Source organism: Rutidosis leptorrhynchoides, chromosome 10, assembly GCF_046630445.1.
Source record: "Rutidosis leptorrhynchoides isolate AG116_Rl617_1_P2 chromosome 10, CSIRO_AGI_Rlap_v1, whole genome shotgun sequence".
In the NCBI taxonomy this organism is placed as follows: Eukaryota; Viridiplantae; Streptophyta; class Magnoliopsida; order Asterales; family Asteraceae; genus Rutidosis; species Rutidosis leptorrhynchoides.
In genome coordinates, this window is record NC_092342.1 from 259,349,779 (window position 1) to 259,366,647 (window position 16,869).

At 35.8% G+C, this 16,869-nt stretch overlaps 1 protein-coding gene across 1 annotated transcript; it reads left to right on the forward strand.

Moving 5' to 3' along the window:
- Positions 1 to 5,531: 5,531 nt before the first annotated feature.
- LOC139870987 (uncharacterized) lies at positions 5,532 to 6,955 on the forward strand. Its single transcript, XM_071858745.1, has 3 exons — positions 5,532 to 5,606; positions 5,702 to 6,087; positions 6,376 to 6,955. The coding sequence occupies exons 1-3, from the start codon at positions 5,532 to 5,534 to the stop codon at positions 6,953 to 6,955; spliced, it is 1,041 nt and encodes a 346-aa protein (XP_071714846.1).
- Positions 6,956 to 16,869: the final 9,914 nt, after the last annotated feature.

A 16,869-nucleotide genomic window follows, 5' to 3' on the forward strand; every position in this document is an offset into this window, starting at 1 on the left:
GAGAGTCTGGCAATCTTTTACTCGAAGGAATACATATGAGCCGGGCCAAGAATCATACCTAAAGATCACTGATGTTCGCTTTAGAATAATTCATAAATTTATAGCGAACACAATAAACTAAAGGTCATTTAGTAATACAGATAAAATTAATTATATCGACCTTTGGTATTTAGATGCGATCAGAGATAGGGATACATTTGTTAGTATACCCTATGGAGTTGCTTACTTTTTGGCCCATGTTGGTAAAGGGGCTAGAGGGACAAGTGACATGTCGGAGGATCACTACATCACGTGTCTAGGAAACTAGTTCGGACTCGACCCGAGTGTTTCAGAACCTCCAATCCAACCGGTAGATCAAGCTGTTAAAACTTTAGGATTGGAGGTGTATAGGACGGCAAAGGCTATACACGTGAGGGGCGGGGTAATTAGTTTAAGACGACAGGAAGTTGTTGCTTCCGCTCCTATGGAGGAGGATGAGGAACCCGCGAGGGAAACTAGGAGGAGACGCAGACAGCCAGATCAGGCTAGTTCGTCTAATGCAGATGTCTGATTTCGATATGCTACAAAATTCGTTTAATTCATTAAGTTTAGACATAAGAAACTCATATGAAACATGGGGACGGAGATCAGAAGACCAATACACTAGTTTGTCTCGATAGTTAGGGGATGTAAGGGCAACCTAATTAGATCAGGGTAATATTCTAGAAAACATCCGCTACGATCAGAGGGGCCAGGGAGCACAGTTAGAGTGGACGCATCATCAGGCATATTTATACGCAGCTAACCCAAAGGCTTACACACCCTCAGCCTTTCCTTCATACCCCCAATGGCAAGCACACGGTGACCCTCTACCTCCATCTTATGACCCCAACGCTGCCCTAGTCGCAATTTAGGAAGCCTATAGCCATTTTTACGAGGAACAACGCCTAAATGAACAGCAGCAGTAACAGCAACGGGAACAGGAAGATCAGGGAGGTCCTACGTGGTCATTTTTCTAGTTTTCTTTTTAGTTTTAGAACAATTTATTTTGTATTTGTTTTTATAAAATAATTTTTATGGTGTGTTAATTTACTTTTACTTTTATATATTTTATACAAAAACTTTTAGTGTAGGCTAAAATTTTTTGTACTACTAAAGTACAACCCCATATCGTTTGTGATTGACATATTTGTTAACAGGTACTTACGATGATGAGATTCGACATAGCGAAACACGAAAGTATTATTGTGATAAAAAGGATTGGATATGTTCATACAATAAGTATTTTACAATCTCCAATTGCTTAACAAAGGAAGTTCTAAATACTTTACACTTTTTGTCCTCTCAAATTTATACATTTTAATCTGATTTTATGTAATGAGGGCATTACATAATCTTAAGTGTGGGGTGGGAGTATATAAATTCTCGAGAACTTATAATTTAGTGGCTTTTTATGAAAATTTTTACAATTTTTAAACAAATATAACTAATCAATTTTTAAGGTAATTACGAGCAATTAAAGATTAGGTGTCAAAAACCGAAATTGTTGTCTCCATACATTAAAAATACATAAGTTTATTTGATTAAAATATTTAAAAGAAAACCAAGTATAAAGGAATTTATAAACCCATATGTTTAGAACCATTTTTCACATGTTTCTATGAAGTTTATTGCAGATATCATTGCTTTGGAATGTATAAACCTGAATATCTCATTAAGGAAGTAAAGTCTTCCAAAATGACACACTTGCTAACTTATGTTAGAAGATGTAGTCCAGAACAGCTGTAGGTTGACGAAAATTTTTGAAAAGTCATCTCTATCATCGGCTGAAAATCCACCTCACCTCAGCATCAAACAGAGTTTTTGGTGGCCAGACTTATCCTAACCATAAGATGGATCTGTCTCGTACAATGGGGGGCACATTGCAAATTAGCTTTTAAGACTAATGAATCTAATCCCCAGATGGATGATCTCCGTAAAGATCAACCGCATCTATGTTTGATCGCGGTCAACGTACATATGCCATAACAAATTGAGGTGTGCAAACTCATGGTTCACCGATGATATTTGGACACGATATAATTTTATTCTAAAACTTATGCTATTTTATGAATTATATTGTGTAAAACCATTTTTAGGACATTCGGTTTCAAGTTCCATGATACTTCAATTGTGGGGGCGGATAGCTTGCTAATCGCTGACTGAGACTACGGTTTTCAGTTACCCTCAACCGGAATTTGAGGTTAAAACCGGAAAACTTGTCTAGTGTAAAAACTAGCATGCCATTTTATAAAATCATAAAACGTTTTCACAAGGTCCAATTTTCCCTAAGGATCCAAATTTTTAGACCTTAATCATGAGTTTCTATTTTGTTTCTGTTGTCAGAATTTCATTTCGTGTGGTGTGCGTGTGATCCAATAAATATTGTGTAGTGTTTCCAACTTATTCCATATAGCGTGTGTTTCATTTCGTGTAGCGTGTGTTGAGTGATTTAATGTTCGATATGGAAAATATGTAATGTTCCAATTCTATCTAAAAGATACAATTGCTTGAGGACAAACAATGTTCAAGTGTGGGGTATTTTGATATTGCTTTAAACATACATATATTTCGACACAATATCATTTATATTTCATCGACTTTTACTGAAACGAAGACATTCAAATGCATAATTCACGAGAAAAACGACAAAAGTAAACGCGAGCTTGAAGTTTGAAGAAATGATAATAAACGATGAATTTAAACCAAATATATATCAAGATAACGTTACTTGAATGCAAGCCCAAGATGATCGAAGAGAAAGAGTTCAAATGAAAAATTCCAAGTCGATATACGTCAACACGGGATTAACAAAGAACAAACGAAAAAAATAAATAATAAAAATTAGAAAACTGTTGATTACTCTTATGCTGATCGTGTGGTTTTCTACGCGAAACGCGTAGGATTTTAGCTCTACGCGGAACGTGTAACATCTTACGCGAAACGAGTAATTTCGAGACCAGATTCAGATTCAATTTCACATGGGACGGTTGTTTTTGAGTATATTACTACTACTTTTTCAGGCTTTACAGATGAATGTTACAGATTAAGAGTACTTTTGACCTACTACTTGAATGTCAAGGCTATAATACGGAGTACACTAGTTCAGCAGAGAGAGAACACAATTTACACAGTAGTCAGGAGTACACAGCTCCAAAATTATATACAACAACATTTACATCATTCAATTATTTTTAGCTACTGTATTTTATTTTCAAGTACCAGTATTACTTTCAGTCCAAGGTTCAAATTTTAGGATAGTTTCAGATTTATGGGTGTATTATTCGTGATTAAGGGTATTATTGTAAGAGTGCAAGGGGTGTTGTTATTGTAATTTTCTACCATTTAAAGTAAATGAGAGTGAAGATTTTCGTAAGTAGATCCTATTAAAATTATCGTTATCAATTTTTATCATTATTATTATGTTTGTATATTTATATTTTTATGTTTACCCTAGCATAATGAGTAACTAATTTCCCTAGTGTTTGCTTAGATGTAGAGCCTCTAGTGAAATGGATTGTTATCATTTGTAAAAATTAAAATGTAACTTTAGTATTTTTAAAATTGAGCCTAATTAAAAGAACCATTATTATGTATTTGGATATTTAACCCCTGTCACTTAATTTTTTAGATTAAAATAACGAAAGTTATTTTTATTTATATAAATTAAGCTTCAACATTAAAAGTGATCTAGACGAACTTATGAATAATTTACTAACACTAAATTAGAAATAAAGTTCGGTGGGTTGGGTAATATCACTAAACTAGTCATATAATAGTGAAATTGTAAAAAGGGAAACCGTTGATTTGGGTTTTGGCGAAAGTCAAAACTGGGTTGGGTCTCAATTTAAATACTTGGGGAATAGTAACTATCTAAAATAAGATCCGATGAAAATTAGATTGAATTTAGTTAGTCATAACTTTATATTTATTCGAAAGAAAAATATAAAGTTTTATACTAAAACATTTTAATAGGTCTTAAACTCAAAACAATCCATGGATCTAGAGGTGACACATTTAAGTAAACACTCCCATTTATATATTGCAAATAATTATTATTATTCATTTAAGTATTATTATACAGCTAAAATATTAAATTATACATCATTATATTTCAGTTTAAACAGTACTGATTTGTCACATCATTTATAACATACGCGGATCGTGTAGATCATCACACGAAACGCGTACCTTCAAAATTATACGTGGAACACGTATAAATCTACGCGAAACGCGTAGGTATAAAAATACCACTGTTACGAATTTTATTTGAATTCTAAGTTTTAAATTAAATCTTTTATTATTATCCTAAAGTAATTAATTTATAATTAGCTTAATTATTATAATTTCCTATAAATCATTTTTATTATTCAGTTAATTTAAATAAATTTGTATTATAATTTATTGCTCAAAACAAAATTCTAATCAATTAGTTTTATTAAAAGTTGTTATTTTATTAATTATCATTTAGTAATAAACTTATTTAGATCACAATTAGTATAATTTCAATTAATTCACTTTTAAGTTAATAATTATAAATAATGTATTCGTATAAATTAATAAGTAATATAATTAAGTTAAGATTAAGTTATATTTTATTATTATTATGTAGTATTATAAATTCCTAATCCAAAACCCCCTTTAAATAAGTTTAACTTCAAAGACTATTAAAAATAATTTAAATACTGTCTCCCTGTGGAACGAACCGAATTTACCTATAAAACTAAACTATGCGAATAGGACTAGTTGCCTATATGTGTGAAATCAACCTGAATTCATTAAAACACCACATATATAATAAATCAATTCATGTAACAAAACAATTCAAATCCGTTCATAAATAAAGGTACTGTTTCAACGCATCACCTATCCTCACCTTTTATTGTCCCAAAAGAAAATACAAATAATCAAAATTCCACCTCTCAAGCTACGCCCTTTAGCAAATCACATAATGTTTCTATCCCAATCAACCTGAACCTACCTAATCCACCCTTACCACAAAACAACAAATCCATCAAAAATTTCACCGAACCCGTCACCAAAATCTCGTCTGACCCGTCTCTGCACACCAACTTACCACAATTTAACCCCAATCCAACCACCCCAAAACCCTCAAAACCACCTTTCAACTCGTCACTTAACCACACCCAAACCAATAGTCCAAATTGTCTTATAACCAAACTCGATCCCTCCATTCCAACCCAACTAGCCCTATTAGAGTTACTGGACTTTTCATGGAAACCACCTCAATTTCACTCCATAAACCAAGCTCTCACCCTAACCCTTCAAACCCTAAAGGAAACCATGCTCAAGAAGATCATTCTCACGTCATTCATATATCCATCCTACCTCTTTCCCGTACCCTGTAAAAACAAATCAAGTCAAACACACCTCTTACTGCAAATCTGTTCCAAAGAATCAAAGAGACTGCAACTCTCTTGGTCATCTAAAAACTAATTCCAAGATGTTACGCTTTAAACAGATGGCCAGGTCAAAAACAAAATGATGTAAACATGTTTCAACTTCCAATCACCCCAAAGAAAGACCCAAATCAAAAAACACTTCAAAAGATTCGTCAGTTAGCATTGGTTTGGAGGAATTTGGAATGAAACTGGGGTGAGATGGGATAACCATTCCTAACTTACCCCACCTCTGGATCTCGTTTTATTTGTCTTTTATGAAGATAATTTTAATAAACATTCATGGATTCGGTAAGGATGATGAATCTAAAAGTAAAGTTGGTTGGTTCAGGAAAATAAAGTTGTCAAATAAACCTGACATCATCCTTGTTCAAGAAAGTAAATGTAACGCTGTGAATGATAACTGGATAGAGTCCCTTTGGGGAAATTCTTCTTTTGGTTATGTTCAAAAGCCAAAAATAGGAAAATCGGGTGGTCTGTTGACGATTTGGGATTCTTCGACTTTTAAAGTGAATGATGCAGTTGAGAATCGACATTTTATAGCTATCAGGGGAAGATGGATCGGTAAAGAAAAAGATACGATCATTGTAAATGTATATGGTCCACATAAAGATGATGGAAAAGGGTTCTTTTGGGATAGTCTCGTCAAGTTAGTAGATGTTTCGAATGTAGAATGGATTTTTGGTGGGGATTTTAATGAAGTTAGATGACATTCAGAGAGGCTAAACTGTGATTTCTAATGAACGTCGTGCATCCCTATTCGATAACTTCATCGACCAAAGTAACCTCATTGACATCCCTTTAATTGGTAAAAGATTTACAAGAATCAGTGATGACGGTCTTAAGTTTAGTAAATTCGATCGTTTTTTAGTTTCGGAAAACTTCATTCAATCATGGGGTGACCTGTCTACTATCACACTTGAACGAAAGTATTTAGATCACTATTCAATACTCTTAAGAGACAAAACGAAGATTTTGGCCCTAAACCTTTTAAAATCTTCGATGTTTGGCTAAAAGACAAATCGGTAGATGCGGTGATAATTGATGCGTGGAATGCACATGTGTATGGGTCAAGACCTGATTGCGTGTTTAGGAACAAGCTAAAGAATGTTAAAGAAGCTCTCAGGTCATGGAGTAAAAATAATTATGGAATTATTGACAAGGATATTGACAAATGGAAATTGATAGCGGACGAATTTGAATCGAAAGCAGAACAAGGGCTGTTGTCCGAAGTTGAGCATAATGATTGGATGAATGCAAGAATCAACTGGCTTCAAAGAGACAACGAGAAGGAAGAAATGCTTAGACAAAAATCTCGTTTAAAATGGGTAGCCGAGGGTGACGATAACACTTCATATTTTCACTCGTCAATTAGAAGGCACAATAATTCGTCCAAAATCAGAGGACTCCATCTAAATGGGATATGGGTAGAACAACCTATCACCATTAAAGAGGCAGTCTATAATAAGGTTTCAAACAGCCCCTCCAATCAAGACGAGATTTCGAAAGCATCATGAATTTTCCTTTCAAAAAAATTGACGAGTCGAATGTCTCCAGATTAGAAGCTGTTTTACTTGAATCGGAAGTTTGGAGTGCTATTAATGACTGTGATTCGAACAAAGCTCCGGGGCCGGATGGTTTCAATCTAAACTTTTACAGGAAATTTTTTTGGTTGATAAAGGATGATCTCATGAAAGCTTTAGAATGGTTTTGGGAGAAGGGTGACATCTCGAAAGGCTGTAGCGCATCCTTTTTCACTTTAGTGCCAAAGGTTAATGATCCCTTTAATCTAAGTGACTACCGTCCGATCAGTCTCATTGGTAGCTACTACATGATTATAGAAAAAATCTTGTCAAAATGACTTCGAAAAGTCATTGGTAAGATTATTGGTTTTGAGCAAAGCGCATTTATCAAAGGAAGATACATCCTAGATAGCATCCTCGTTGCAAATGAAACACTAGATCACGTGAAGTACCATAAGAAAAAATGCTTGATTTTTAAAGCCGACTTCAAGAAGGCATTTGATAGGATCAATTGGGAATTTCTTTTCAACATAATGGAATTTATGGGATTTGGGAAGAGATGGATCAAATCTTGCTTGAGCTCGGCCTCCATTTCAGTCCTAGTAAATGGATCCCCGATAAAGGAATTCTCTCTTCAACGTGGTATTCGACAAGGTGACCCTATATCACCTTACTTATTCATAATCGTGGTAGAAGGCTTGAACATATTCATCAAAAGCGCCATAGATTCAAGACTTTTTCGTGGTTTAGAAGTCGGGAACGACAACATCATGATTTCACATCTCCAATATGCCGACGACACTATCTTCTTTAGGGAGTGGGATAAGAGGAATGCCGGGAATCTCTTTAAATTATTAAAATGCTTTGGGATTTTTTCGGGCCTAAAAGTAAATTTTTCAAAAAGTTGCTTATATGGAATTGGCATTCAAAAGCCTCAAAATGAGGAAATGGCCAAGTATATTGGTTGTCGGGTTGGATCATTTCCTTTCACCTGCCTAGGTCTTCCACTTGGGCAAAAAATGAATAACTCACGGGAGTGGAAACTTATAGTAGATAAATTTCATAAGAGACTATCGGATTGGGAATCGAAAACATTATCCTTCGGTGTGCGTCTTACCCTCATTAAATCGGTGCTTAGTAGTCTTCCACTATATGCTTTCTCCTTATTCCGTGTTCTGACGAATGTCATTAACACGCTTGAAGGTTTGAGACGCAAACTCTTTTGGGGAGGGTCGGGAGAGAGTTCAAAAATTTCATGGGTTAAATGGGAAATCGTCCTTTTACTATACGAGGGCGGGGGGCTTAACATTGTGTCACTTAAAGCTAAAAACTTGGCTCTTTTGGGAAAATGGTGGTGGAGATTTTTTAAAGATTCTAACTCTCTTTGGGTTAAAACCATAAAGAGTATTCATGGGCGAGATGGTGGGTTAGGAGGTGTCAGCACAAACCCAAATCATTCGAAAAATACAACCTGGGGAAAAATTATTGGCATTGGTCAAGAAATTAATGATATTGGTATCCCTTTCACTAACTCTTTTGTCAAAGTAATTAACAAAGGCGATAGTGTTTGATTTTGGAAAGACAAATGGCTAGGTGATCAAATCCTCGGTGAGAAATTTGGAAGACTGTCACGACTTGAAAGAGTTGAAGACGCACTCTTAATGGATCGTTTAATTAAAACTGAAGACTCTTGGGCTGCAAATTGGGAATGGTCAAGATCCCCAACTAGTCTCACACAGAATGAGTTCGAAGGCCTGCTAAACATGCTTCAAAACTTTCGGTTTGGGAACAGTGATATGGATTCTTGGTCGTGCAACATTCAAGGTAATGGGTTGTATTCAACTCCAACAGCTTCTAAATTAATTGATGAAAGGCTGCTATTGATGGAATTCAACATACCAACTAGTTCATAATGTTAACTTGATCATAAAACTCATTCATGTAAAGTTATAACAAGCGGAAGCATGATTATTATGAAAACAAGTTTATATGTTTAACCATTTAAATTGAATTCCATGTAAATATCAAGTCTTGAAAATATATGCTTACATATAATAACAAGTAAGTAAGAGTTATACCTCCTCAAGTTAATTGAGGGTGAGATTTCAATGAAGCAAGTAGATGAAGGGGATGATGAAGAATGGAGCTCCAAAAGTATGAAACCTCAAGTAGCTATACCCCAAACTTTTGCACCAACACCTAGCCTTTAGTTAGGATTTAATTACACTTGAAATTTGCTTACAAAATGAACTTGAAGAACTTGCTATGGAGACTCAAACCCCACGGCCTAAATACTGCACAGAATGCAGTTTTTTTCTCCTCTTTACTTGATATTCTCTTGCATGTATTAGTGTAGAACACAATGTCTTGGTGTTAGATAAGCATGTGTATTAAGTAATAAACAAATGCATGCTCATACCAACTCCCATGCCACTCACATTAACATGTTATAATATACATTTATATAAAAAAAACTGATTTTATAAAATCAGTTTTTATAAAACTTGATTTCATAAAACACATTTTTTATAAACTTGTATATTATTTGTTATGTATATTTTATAAAACCAATTTTATAAAATGTAACATAACTTAATTAATTATTTAACCTATAAATAATTAAATCCTTGTTATATAAGTTGTTCCATAACTTATATAAACATATCAAGTAATATCATTTAAGAAACCTTTTCCTTAAAATTCAAGTATCGCGTATTTAATCAATGATCCAATCGTTAAGATCAAATACGAATAAGGTGTCGGTAAGCTTGTTATTGGGTATGACCCGACTTGGATAAAAACATATTAGCCACATTAATTAAATATGTCTCTCGGGCATACGAAATACCTTCAATCTCCCACTTGCACGTGAAACATAAGAAATTAATGTAAGTGATGGATACCACCTAACGACCGTCCATCACCCCTAATATGTTATGACTTTGTGCCATTCAATAACATCATCCCTTTCGAGTTCCCATCTCGAATATGAATAGGTGAATCTTTTCATTATATCCTTTCGTCCTAGATGTCATGTTAAATCCAAGAGATACAGAGTGATCACTCTCCTTTTGATTTAACTTTATCAGGCCTTAGACATCTGACTCTCAACGAATAAGAGGGATAAATTCCATCTTGACTACATACGTCCTTAATATATACCTTGCATTATACCTGAGCTCCTCCTTATGAACTACCATATTTCAGAATAGCGAAGGAAAGAATCAAGGCACAATACTTGGTAGATATCCGAATCCAATATGTATCTCAGGTCAGAGGATACAATGATATTCGCCTTTACTCAAGATTACACGTGATCAACTACAAAGGCTCCATTTAGTAAATCTTGAGAGCGGGTCTCCCAATATTTGTATCCCACAAATATCTATGAACCTTGGTTGCAACCTTGCCCCACATTCATCCCGTGAATGTAAACCAATCCAAGTTCATAATAGTCTAAACCTCACACTTGTTCCCACAAATGTGATCGACTACGAAATTTAGAATAATTACTTATTCATGGATAAAATATGCAAAATAGGAACATAACTCAAAATAAATTAATGCCATAATTATATTAATGAGCTTGAACAATTTCGTTCCGATACAATACTTAAAACAGATCATGACCAATCACTAGAATATCGAAGCCCTAATGCACAAACATGTCCAGTATGTTTTGCTCCATGTAAGAGCTTCGTGAGAGGATCCGTAATATTAAGATCTGTATGAACTTTGCGAATACATATCTTTCCCTTTTCAACTTCATCCCTTATGTAGTTGAATCTCCGCTCAATGTGATGGGTCTTTTGGTGAGCACGAGGTTCCTTGATTTGAGCAATCGCACCCTCGTTGTCACAAAAGATCTCAAGAGGGTCCTGAATGGAAGGGACTACTCCTAAGTCGTCGATGAATTTCTTCATCCATGCAGCTTCCTGAGCTGCCAATGATGCGGCGATGTACTCCGACTCTGTAGTGGATAAAGCAACAACATCCTGTTTCGAACTCTTCCAAGAGACCGCACCTCTATTTAATGTGAAGACATAACCGGATTGTGATCGAGAATCATCTCGATCAGTTTGGAAACTCGCGTCCACGTAACCTTTTACAGCGAGTTCCTCCTCACCAGACCCATATATTAGAAACATATCCTTAGTCCTCCTAAGGTATTTCAATATACTCTTTACAGCAATCCAATGACTGTTTCCTGGGTTATTCTGGTATCTACTTGTCAGGCTAAGAGCGCATGACACATCCGGTCTAGTGCATATCATTGCATACATGATCGACCCAATGGCAGACGCATATGGGACTTTCTTCATTCTCTCCTGTTCATCTTTCGTGGTGGGACACTGAGATGAACTGAGAAGTGTTCCCTTTTGAATAGGTACCAAACCTTTCTTAGAGTTCTCCATCTTGAACCTTTTCAAGATCTTTTCAATGTATGCACTTTGATTCAAACCTATCAGTTTCTTGGATCTATCCCTGTAGATCCCAATCCCCAAAACGTATTGTGCTTCTCCAAGATCCTTAATGGAGAAGCATTTGCTTAACCAAGTTTTAACACCTTGCATTGCCGGAATATCATTTCCAAATAATAGTATATCATCCACATATAGTACAAGGAACATGATAGTGCTCCCACTAGCTTTCTTGTATACACAAGCTTCATCACCATTTTTAATGAAGCCAAATTTCTTGGCCTCCTTATTAAAACGATGATTCCACATTCTAGATGCTTGTTTCAATCCGTAGATTGACTTCTTTAACTTGCATACCTTTTTAGGATATTTCGGATCAACAAAACCCTCAGGCTGAACCATATAGACATCTTCCTCAAGATGTCCGTTTAGGAAAGCGGTCTTGACATCCATCTGCCATATTTCATAATCATAATGAGCGGAAATGGCAAGTAATATCCTAATAGACTTTAGAATTGCCACAGGCGAAAAAGTTTCATCATAGTCAACCCCTTGAGTTTGAGTGAAACCTTTTGCTACAAGTCTAGCTTTATATGTATCCAAGTTTCCATGTATGTCGGTTTTCATTTTGAACAGCCATTTACAATCAACTAGCCTAGAGCCAGGAGGTTGCGCAACAACTTCCCAAACTTGGTTGTCATACATGGATTGCATCTCAGCGTTCATGGCTTCCTACCATTTATCTTTATCAATCCTTGATAAAGCATCTTGGTAGTTTGTTGGTTCATCCAAATCAACCACATAGCAACCATCCATGAGAAACCCATATCTCTCAGGAGGATTACTAATCCTACCAGATCTGCGAACGTCTTGTGTATTTTGATCATCCATTTGATCATTCTCAACATTTTCATGTTGAGTGCTAGTGTCAACCAATTGTGTATCATCTGCTTGATCTTGAACCTCTTCAAGATCTATCTTCCTTTCACTATTTTCTTCCATTAGGAACTTAGTTTCAAGAAATTCAGCCTTAAAAGCAACAAATACATTTTGCTCGGTTGAATCATAGAAGTAGTATCCCATATCATCCTTGGGATATCCTATGAAGATACACTTCGTGGATCGAGCATTCAACTTATTAGGGACGTAACGCTTAGGATAAGCTTCACATCCCCATACCTTTAAGTATGATAGAGATGGAGGTTTTCCAAACCACATCTCATGAGGAGTTAGTTCCACTTTCTTGGTTGGGGCCATATTTAGAATACGAGCTGCGGAGCATAGACAATAACCCCAAAATGATAGAGGTAACGAGCTTCTAGCCATCATAGATCGAACCATATCCATTAGGGTTCGGTTCTTCCTTTCGGATACACCATTAAGCTGTGGTGTCCCGGGTGGAGTAAGTTGCGAGATAATCCCCCAACTTCTAAGATGATCTTGGAAAGCATCGCTTAGGTATTCACCTCCTCTATCGGTACGAAGTACCTTTATTGTCTTGTTGAGTTGATTTTGTACTTCGTTTTGATATTCCTTGAATGCTTCAAAAGTTTCGTCCTTATGTCTTAACAAGTAGACATATCCGAAACGACTAAAGTCATCAATGAAAGTGACGAAGTATCTTTCACCTTTCCTAGTCATGGGCTTAAAGGGTCCACATACATCCGAATGTATCAATCCCAATAATTCCTTAGCCCTTTCATAGGTTCCTTTGAAAGGTGCTTTGGTCATTTTACCTTGTAAACAAGATTCACATATATCAAACGAGTCTAGTTCATTTGATTTCAAAAGGCCATTCTTTTGAAGTGTATGCATTCGATTCTTGTTTAAGTGACCAAGGCGACAATGCCATAAGTAGGAATCACTCAAATCCCTTTTGAGTTTCTTGGTGTTTGCATGGTATATTGAGCTATTGTATAATGTGTCATCATGAACCAATTCATAAATACCATTCGAAGGCGAACCCTTAAAATAGAACACATTATCTAACGAAACATGGATATCATCATTAATGAAATTAAGATTAAAACCATATTGTTTCAAACGGGATACAGAAATAATGTTTCGAGACAAATCCGGTGCATACAAAACATTTTTCAAAATAAGCTCCAAACCATTTGGAAGCTTTAAAACAAAGTCTCCATGAGCTTTCACTTGCACCCTTGCTCCATTTCCCATGAATAGACTTGTTGTTCCCGCATTTTGATCACTTCTTTTGAACCCCTGTAAAGAATTGCAAATATGAGTTCCACATCCTGTGTCTAATACCCATGTATTAGAAGAAGTAATACTAAGCTCAATGTATACCATATATACATTACCTGAGGTTTGGCTTGCATCCCTCTTTTCCTTCAACTCCTTAAGGTAAACCGGGCAGTTGCGTTTCCAGTGACCCATTTCACCGCAACCAAAGCACGGATCTTCCTTGGGGTTAGATTTTCCGGCAACCTTTTGCTTCTTGTTAATGTTGGTTGGGGTAACCATCTTCCCCTTTCCCTTGCCCTTGCCTTGGTAGGCGGGTCCTTTCCTCTTAGCCGCCTTCGGCTTAGAAGTGTTATTGTTTTTGGACCCGCCTTCATTGATCGTAAACACGGGTGAAGCCCTTTTACCCATGCTTGCCTCTGCCGTCTTAAGCATGGCATGTAATTTGCCAATGCTTTTATCCCATCCATTCATGTTGTAATTTATTACAAATGTGTCATGTAACGACCCTGGTTTTTTCAACGTTATTTATTAATAATTATTATTATTAATACGCTTGATTAAACGAATGTATGTTATTACATTTACATGTTGCTTTGATTGCCCGTACTTGAACTTTAAATGCCCGAAACGTCTTTGTGACACCCGGAACTTGCACGAATAATATTTTAAGATATTATTTACATTCATGATTAATTTTATTAATCATTTTAATTAACTAAGGTGATAGATTAATTACTTAGGCTTTATTTGGTTTAACTAGAGATTTATTGAACTTGGGCTTTAATTAATGAAATGGACTCATGACTTGGGCTTCCAAGCCCACCCTACACTTATTAATGGGCATTTAGCCCAACCCTTGCAACTTGTAAGTATTAGTTTCATGTTAACTAGATAGTTTTATTCATTAGGAATCTTGTTACTCACTATCCCCATGCACACCCATCTAAGATCCAACTTTAAGCCTCTTTACATGCAATTATCCAACAAACCAAAACCTCCCCTTGACCCACCTGCTGGCCGTCGGCCATGGAGTGTAATAGGAGCATTTTGATTCTTTTTTTTTCATTTCAAACTCATTAGAACTCTCTCATTTTCTCACACACACAACACTCTCTCAAACTTGCAACTCTCTTTCCCATCTTTTGCTCTCTAATCTTGTAAGTTTGAAGACTTTTCTTTCTTCCTTGCTTAACCAAAACCGTAGCATTAGCTACTTGAATCATCATCATCATACTTTGTTTGTTAAAGCTTTTGTTACTTGTAATTGATTACTAGTAGTTGTTTACTACTTACTTACTTACTTCTTCTTTTACATGTTTCAAGAATCAACTCTTTAGTTCGATTCTTCATTTATATCTTGCATTTAACAAGAACATCAAGAACATAATCTCTCTAGTTATGTTCTACATATTTTGTTTCAAAATAACTAAAGTTCATAGTTGTATAAACTCATTACTTGTAGTTCTTGAAGTAACTTTAAAGTTACTTCACTTAAAGATCAACTTTGGTTGAATCTTTAAAGTATGAGCAACACTTGAACTAATTACTTGTTTAATTAACTTGTTTCTTTACTTTATGCACTTAAATTACTTGTTTGTTGGTTTGTTGGTCAAGAACTACAAGTTAGACTTGATCTCATAATCTTCTTGAACTTAAAAGTTAACTTATAAGTTTCAAGAACATGGAAGTGTAACTTACTAGTTACAACTTCAAATACCTTTGAAAGATCTAAGTTATCTAGCTTATGGTCTTCTAAATTTGTCATAAACAAAAGCTGTAAAGCTTACATACACTTTACTAGTTGTTGATTTAAGTTTATAACTTGTTTTTACTTCTAAAGTTCATGTAAGTGTTGAAACTAAGCCTTGATGTAACCTTGGTTCATCAAACACTTACAACACTTGCACTTGAGTTATGATGGACAAACCTTGGTCAAAATGATGTTAACACATTAACGAGTTGTACACTTGAAGCTATACGCATCAAGGATGAGAACCGTGATGAACATCAAGCACCGAGACAACCGGAACTCTCCAAAACCCACTGTTTCTGTCCAACAGGGTCTGTTCAGCTGTTTCTGGACCAGACCAGTAGGTCTGGGCTGATCCCATCTTGATTTTTGGATAGAACTTTTCTAGTAGATAATTTTTCATTTAGGACTCGTCTTCATCCGAGTTACGGTTTAGGATTTATGGCCCTCCGATCGTCACTATGTCCGTTTAACGTTGTGCAGAAATTTCAGACCTACTCGCACTTATACCGTTGCCACGGTCAAAAGAAGACGAGTTAGCTTCTGTAAATTTAACCACACTTAAGCGACTCATATACGGAGCCATAGCCACTGGCCTCACCTCTGTTCGGTTTGTTTAGAGGCCGTGGTGACTGACCGAAGTCAGCCTTTGTTTTAAACGACTTTCATAAACGAGTCTTACTTGTTACCTTTTGTTTAATGATGATTGATGATGACCCTTATGACCTTAATTACGTACTTGTAAACCTTTTGAGACGACTTATTGACTTAGTGCTATTTGACTTAGGTTGAGGACGTTTGGACCGTTACTTGCACACCACTTTCCGACTACTACCTTACCGTTACTACTAATCATTGTGAGTTATAGCATTCCCTTTTTACTTTAACTTATTTTGGGAACTGAGAATGCATGCGGATTTTATGTTTTACATACTAGGCACGAGTACTTAAACTTTATATATGTGTGGGTTATATAACGGCAGAAACATTCCCTTTAGCTCGGTAACGTTTAATCATTGGTTTTTGAACCGTGAACGCGAATCTTAGATATGGATCCATAGGGTTTGACATCCCCACTCGGGCTAGTCGCGCTAGCATTTAACGAGTGTTTAATACTTCGAGGTTATACGCACTTGCCAAGTGCACTTTAAGGGGGTACATTAAACGTTAAGTTAGTTACCGGGTGCCCATGGTTAAGCATATACTTTTACATACTTTTGAAACGCTCGTTGTAGCACTGAAATCTCGTGGCCTACTTACATTACTGTTATACTTAAACTATAGCTCACCAACCTTTGTGTTGACCTTTTTAAGCATGTATTTTCTCAGGTGCTTGAAGTCGCTTCCGCTATCATACTTGTTGTGCTGTAGAACCCGCTGCCTAGAGTTGTATTCGCATGACTACTTATCTTGCATTCAAACTTTTTACTTATGAACTTATGTTATGTAACGACCATTATGGTCACGTACACTTATTTAATGCTTCTACTTAGTGAAGCATACTTTTGATTTGTAAAACAATTGACGTATGT